This window comes from Micropterus dolomieu, linkage group LG23 (genome assembly GCF_021292245.1).
Source record: "Micropterus dolomieu isolate WLL.071019.BEF.003 ecotype Adirondacks linkage group LG23, ASM2129224v1, whole genome shotgun sequence".
NCBI classification, from domain to species: domain Eukaryota; kingdom Metazoa; phylum Chordata; class Actinopteri; order Centrarchiformes; family Centrarchidae; genus Micropterus; species Micropterus dolomieu.
In genome coordinates, this window is record NC_060172.1 from 35,608,128 (window position 1) to 35,615,517 (window position 7,390).

The 7,390-nt window shown below is 42.5% G+C and overlaps 1 protein-coding gene across 1 annotated transcript in view; it reads right to left on the bottom strand.

The window, feature by feature from the left end:
• Positions 1–1,116: 1,116 nt before the first annotated feature.
• Positions 1,117–7,390, bottom strand: part of sim2 (SIM bHLH transcription factor 2) — a 47,475-nt gene continuing 41,201 nt past the window's right edge. Inside the window, exons 7-10 of the mRNA XM_046040846.1 lie at positions 6,021–6,127; positions 4,033–4,180; positions 3,785–3,938; positions 1,117–1,455 (exon numbers count right to left, since the gene is read on the bottom strand). Coding sequence (XP_045896802.1) covers positions 1,117–1,455; positions 3,785–3,938; positions 4,033–4,180; positions 6,021–6,127 — 748 coding nt within the window. The remainder of the gene's footprint in view (positions 1,456–3,784; positions 3,939–4,032; positions 4,181–6,020; positions 6,128–7,390) is intronic.

Consider the following 7,390-nt stretch of genomic DNA (forward strand, 5'->3'; position numbering starts at 1 on the left):
TCATTCAGGTTCAGGTTATATAATAGGCCATTTCATACAGTCACATCTTTATCAAAGGAACCATTAGCATAATAATCTTGATCATTCTATCACAATACACATGGACCTAGGTCACTCAAAGCAGCGTGGGCATAGACAATGCAATACTGACAAAATAACCTCACCTAGTCAGACTTTAGAATAGTAAGTCGAAGTTGCGACTGCATTAGGGAACAAAAACATTGCCAAATAGCTTCTGCTGTGATGAGTGACTTCACCAGCAGTAGTTGACAGTCTCATTTTATGATATTGTTACGATAATGTTATATTATTATCATCCACCAATTGAAGTAATAATCATCTGCAGCCCCGGTGTTGACACATTTGCCGACATCTGCCTCAAGATTTTCAGAATTTTTAAGTCTGATCAGGTTTTTGGCCTTCACAATAGCCCCCCCCCCCCCCCCCCCCCCCCCCCCCCCCCTTTGCACTTTAGATTTCGATACCTTGATCCATCCACAGATATTTGGCTCTGAACCAGTGCTTGAAGAGGAAAAGATCAGGCCATTACTCCCCATTCACATGCTGTGTATTGGCTGGGCATTGGCCATTCATGCATATCAATGAGTTCAACATTTCGAAAGTTCGCTATAGCACATCAAACTTTTAATGACCCACCCACATCCAGGCTCTGATTGGTCTAAAAGTGACACTGATGTGCAACTTTATGAAAAGTTGAACATGTTGAATAAACAGCACCCAATCGTCTCTCTGTCTCTGCTGAAAGAGGTTAGCAAGCTGGTGAGAACAGGACCAGGTGAGCGCCACGTAATGCCCCACAGGGTAATGCAGTTTATTTAGGGCCATATGAACCATCCAGAGACAGATAGCGAGAGGGCAGAGAAGAGTACCAGTAGCTTGTGAGAAGTGCCAGTACACAAGAAAAAGCCATGGTGTGCCAAAGATAGAATGTAGAAGTGCCGGTACTGCATACCGTTGAGTACCGGCCAACTTCAGGTACTGCTATGATACACGGCTTCTGACACGAAGAATAAAGTACAGAAGGGTACTTAATACAGGAACCAAATCTACAGAATGTCAAATCAACTCTTAATGAGGTTTAATCATGGTAACTTGTTAGACAAAGAGTGTACCTGTGTATTTGTTGGGTGCTGGTGGGCTGCTAATGTTCCATCCAACAGGCCTTCTGCTGTGCAGGGAGCCAATGATCTGCTGAGCCAGCTGAGGGGAGGGACCTGAGCTAGGCAGCTGGCTCTGAACATCCAGATGCCGTTGGTTGTACGGGTAGTGAAGGGTCAGATTGTAAGTGGGAATGCAGGAAACCTGGCCTGCCTGAGGTCTCATGTTGGAGCTTTTCTCCCTGCAGGGAGTCACTGGGTAGGGGTATCTCTCCTTCAACAGCCCCCTCTGTAGGGAGCAGCTTGAGCGGTCTGGCTGGAAGAGGCTACTGGCCTGCTGCTATCCAAAAACAAACACACAGCAGCATAGAGAAAGTTACTGCTGCAAACACACAGCAGCAGCGGTTTTGAAGAAATTACATTTTGCTACAATGTAAAGTAGTGAGTGTACAGCTTGTAGAACAGTGTAAATTTACTGTCCCCTCAAAATAACAATTCACACAGCCATTAATGTCTGAACCGCTGGCAACAAGTGAAGTGAAATTGTCCAAATTGGTCCCAAAGTGTCAATATTTTGTGTGGCCACCATTATTTTCCAGCACTGCCATAACCTTCTTGGGCATGGAGTTCACCAGAGCTTCACAGGTTGTCGCTGGAGTCCTCTTCCACTACTCCATGACGACATCACGGAGCTGGTGGATGTCAGAGACCTTACGCTCCTCCATCTTCTGTTTGAGGATGCCCCACAGATGCTCAATTGGGTTTAGGTCTGGAGACATGCTTGGCCAGTTAATACAAGCTGTACACTCACTACTTTACATTGTAGCAAAGTGTCATTTCTTCAGTGTTGTCACATGAAAAGATATAATCAAATATTTAAATAAATGTGAGGGGTGTACTCACTTTTGTGAGATACAGTATATTGCTGTAACCATTCTTCCTGTCTGTACTGGCTGTGAAGAGATCCATCTGTGACGCAATTCCAATGTAAGTGATGGTGGACAAAATCCACTGTCCTTGCTGGCAACTGTGGCTCAGGAAGAAGAGTGGTCATCCACTACCCAGTGTTTTCTCACACAGTGTTTACTTCCTGAGCTGTGATGGAGGGGCAATTAGACAAAGCAGGAATTTGGTACTAACAAGACCGTAACTTTGGTAGATTTGATTGATTTTTGTATCTCAGACTGCTTTGAAGCCTCATATTAACTCCAGGTAAACTATTAAATACGTTTGATACATGAAATGAGGACTGTGGATTTTGTCCCCCATTACTTAATTATAAAATAAAAGGGAAGGGATCTCCTGAGGGCCAGTATAGACAGGAGAAATTAAAAAATGCCATTAAAAAACCACACTGTACATACAGGCTTGTGAGTATAGACAGGTTTCTCGTATACAAACACTACTGGAAGCGCGCACAGCCAGGGGGCAAAAGCGCTTTGGTAGCAAGTCAGAAGACTGTAGTCAACCGCTGTAATCAACGTAGATTACACATTGTTTGTAAATTCTTGTTGACTTAATAATAAACTGCCATTTCAGAGTAGGATGTGTTTGTTTGTGTTTCATTTCGCATATTTAGTGAGCTGCTAGCCAAAAAGCTAAAGGAAGAATGGAGAACGATGGAGAGATATGTTCTTTCCACAGCTGTAAGTATTGCCATTAAGCCTAGCTGTGTCATGCTCAGAGATGCAAAGAACATTGTCTTCCGTTGTAAACTTTGTGCGACCAGCAAAAAGCTTTCAACCGCGAACAACAACAGCATCTGTGAAAGCAGCATGAAAGCAGAAAGAAACTCCGGCAGCTGCTGCCAGTGATGCATCCACTTGGCAGTAGAGAGTGGGATTAATCAATGTTTTGTGTTTTGTAAAAGCACTGAATACTTCTCTTATAAATGCATGTGCAGATGAGTAACGTTAGTTCCCAAGTTGAGACACATTTTTTTTATCTCAGACAATGGTATTAAAAAATGGATGCTTGTAAAAATCCTACTCATTGATGCTGTTATGAATACGCGATTAGTTAAAATGTCGGGGGGGACCTGCTTTGTTTTTTATTATTTTTAAATAGCTTATAACCATAGCATATATGATACAGCATCCTCCGGCTGCAGTGTTTTCAGTTCGGCTGGTTGTTCAATTCAATTCAATTTTCAATTCAATTTTATTTATATAGCGCCAAATCACAACAACAGTTATCTCACAGCGCTTTTCATAAAAGAGCAGGTCTAGACCGTACTCTGTGATGATATTTACAGAAGCCCAACAGTTCCCACCAAGAGCAAGCACTAGGCGACAGAGGCAAGGAAAAACTTCCTTTTAAGAGGCAGAAACCTCACGCAACATGTGACGTGACTATTTACTGTTAAAACCCAGTAATAAGTAAAGTAATATTGTTACTTTTTAAATGAGTGATAAGTAAAAAGTAACTCATTACAATTTCTGAGTAATTTGTCCAACACTGCTGCTAGATATACCATATAATATGCTGCAAAGACAGAGAGCTGCTTTCTGCCCCCTGGTTGCCCACACATCTCAGTGATGATGTTTCACAGATTAAAGGACATTAAAGGTAAATTGCATTTTAAGATCATGTATATCATTTTCTTTAAGAAAAATAATGTTGGCACAAAACATTTTCTATCATAACTGTGAAAGTCGAAGTCCCACCTCAGGATAGGAAGCTGCTCTGAGTTTGGTCTTCATCTTGACTGCTTTGATTCTGAGTTGTTTGCGGTGGTCTTGAGAGGAAGTAAGACTGAGACCAGACTTAGTGGCTTGACTCTGGTCTTCAGATAACTGCAGCTCCTTGCACTCAGTGTCACTGTGTGCAAACAGAAGGTTCACACTGTGTATCTTTGCACTGGTTTAGCTGGAAGTTCTACATTGAGAATTACAGAGGGAGGGTGCCAACTCACGTCAGAACGTAGTTCACACTGACAATACAGTGAGGTCTGGAGGAGCGGCTGTTGTGGATAATGGTAGCATAGCTCTGCACCCACACCCAGCCTCCACGCTTTGATAACATGCGGTAGTACTTAGTGGTGACCTGCCCCTTCACCAGTACTACAGGGAACACAAATATCAGAATAAAAGAGAGAAAAACATGGTCAAATCTAACATCAGCCCCTCAGAGCCGCACAGGGTGGGCCTTTTTTTGTAACCAGCATTGTGAAGTCCTCACCAAAGCAGAAATTTGTTTTAGCAGAAATGAGCTGTGAACACAACATTGACATGTCACCTTACAAGTTGATACGGCAAATTTGTAAGCAAAAAGTACACATCCAGTAGTTATACATCCAATACTCTCTTTCTTTTATCTCTGTTTTTGGACCACCAAGTTATGAGAAAAATATCTAGCTCTTTAGCTGCTAAATGCTCCACTACTTTCACCAGCTTGACTGTCAACTGTGTCTGTCTGTCTGCTGTTTGGTGCTGAGCAGGTAGTGTCTGTGAACTGTGTGCTGAAAACAACACTTTGAGTGAACCAAAAAAGTAAAATTGTGGGCTGCTTTAACAGACCACAATGCAATGCACCGACAAGATTCACTGTGTTCTCAGGTCATCCAGGTCATAGTTATCCAACAAAGGTTGAGGTCAAGGGCAACTGGACGTTTCGTCCCTCATCCACGAGACTTCTTCAGTTCTGACTGACTGGTAGGGAAACTCTCTGGGATCGTTAGTTAAGATCATCGATACCGCTGATTCGTAAGTAATGTTGGTAAAAGTTCAAGCTTTCTTATCTGTCCCAAGTCTTGAATGTTTTACACGACACTAACCTCGACAACCCAGCTGTATTCTAACGTTAACTTAGCTCTTCTTATTTGCTAGGCTCCTTACATGCTTAAAAAATTAAAAATCGAAAATCAATATGTGGCGGTCACCACAAATAAATGAACGTATGGGAAACACTGGATCCACTATTTGGCATTAAGTGTTTGTTCTGACCATAAAAATAGAATTAACTATCTGGTTTCTTCAACTTTCACTCGGGAGCAAAAATCTGCCTTATAATGATTTGACATTTATCAAGAATAATCGATATTGAATGGTATTGCCCAGAACCTATATTGTCCACTTCAAGCACTGATTGCAGAATGTTACCAGAATGCAGGAAATGAACTGTTTAATGCTCAAAATCTTCTGGGGGAAGACCCCCAGCAATTATCTTCTTGTCTTCTTCTTGTGAACCCAGAATGCTGTGGTGTGCCATCACACCACAGCAGCTACCGATAGTGAACCTCATCACAGCTACAGAATCTGCCATTTAGAAAAACAAATTAACCGAAACAGAAGCAGAACAGCTCAGGCTAAAGGTATCGGCAGCCCTTTATAATGCGAAGGCACCCCCTTCCAACTTCACCATCCAAGAAAGGAGAGCTGTGACATCACTAAGCAAGGATCAAAACATCACCATCTTACCTGCGGACAAAGGACGATGCACGGTAGTCCTTAACACAGTGGACTACCAGGACAGAGTCAACACACTACTAATGGACACAAACACATATGAGACACTAAAGCGGGACACAACCAGCGGGTCTGGATGCGGTCTCTTGGATGAGGGACAAAACGTCTTCTAGTATCTTCAACCAAGTCCATTTGCCCTTGACCTCAACCTTTGTTGGATCACCATTTGAGTTGTTTTTGCATCTTGTTTCCTCCATTAATCACTTCCTATCATCCCTATGTCCCACCAAGAAGTTGTCCTCTGTTATTCACAAAAGTTAAACTCTATGTTAAAGCAATGTGATGAAAATCTCTCTTTGTTAAGCTGATTTACTTATCCACTAACCCTGGTGCATCCTCGTCCTTGGTGGTCTTGTTGATTTGTAACTTAACTTACTGGTCACTCTACTTACCCCACTTGCACAAACCCCCATACATCTGACTTTCAAGGACTCACATAAATGGTGAGCATAGCGTAGATGGAAAATGTCACAGGCATGGACGTGGTGGTAGAGAGTCTTCTCGATTAGGTCCTGCGGTTCATAGCCTGTCAGCTCTGCCACCCTGGCTCCAGCACACAGGAGAGAGGACACAAGCTAAACAGTCAGGGGTTGATTTGGATATCAGTATGCTCAAGTACATCATTATATTTAGTTAACAATCCGGCAGTCCATATGTGCTAATATACATATATGTGTATGCATGTATGTGTATGCATGTATGTGTATGTGTATGTGTGTGTGTGTGTGTGTGTGTGTGTGTGTGTGTGTGTGTGTGTGTGTGTGCGTGTGTGTTGTAGCAATGGTCAATATGTAATTATTAAGATTATTTGTGATGGTTTATATGATTTTATATTCCATACAGGGATCATCAAGATATCATGGCTTTCATCTATCCATTCACCTACTCAGTCAAGCGTCTCTCCTACCTCGTGTCCAAGAAAATTAGTTTAAAGTCCAGGCTGGCCCGGAACATGAACATGTTGCTGTGGAGTTTGATCTCGGTGATACCACTGGGAGGCAGGGAGTGACCAACTGCCACCAGACCCACAGTCTGATAACAGGATTCATACAGGGCCATGTCCATCATGTACTGACGCACTTTCAGGTAGCCGCTGCAGTGGATGACCTGGGAAACAAAAGCAGTGTCATTACGCGTTTACACATTCAAAGGAACTCAGATTGACAGAGAAAGTTGAGACAGTAAGATCCTGGTATTTTCCAAACAGCACCAAAACAGAAGACTGGGATTTGAACTGTGGTCTTTACACTATGCAATTGCTGTACTACTACCAGTTGTCCCAGGACTGTGTACTGCCATAATATCCAACCATGATCACAATTTCATTTAACAAACAGAGGTTTTCAAATCTTAAGTTGCCAAGCATTGACCACAACCCAGCTTCTGCCATAATGTAGCTCTGATCTAGGAATCACCAAGATCAAACTCCACAGCAACATGTTGGCAGCCTCACAACGGACTTAACCTGGACTTCCAATCAAAAACAATAATGTCTTTTCTGAGGTCCAAGGTTTTGTGGTTAATGTTTTTCCCCTCATAACATGAAGAAAGATGCCTACACATCTTGTGTCATGTTTGTGTGTACCTTTCAGAAGGCATATAAGATAGTGGACCACAAGGCTTGGAGCACACATGTACAGCATTGCACAGTGTAGTTGTGACACAACTGTGCTGCTACTGTTTAGTGGTTAGACAGTAATCCCTGATTCCCCTGTTGTCTGATTACTTTTTCTGCCCAATCAGGAGCTGAGCCTAGGTATGTAATCACCAGCTGGGAGCGTAATTGATTTCAACCTTTGGTATATA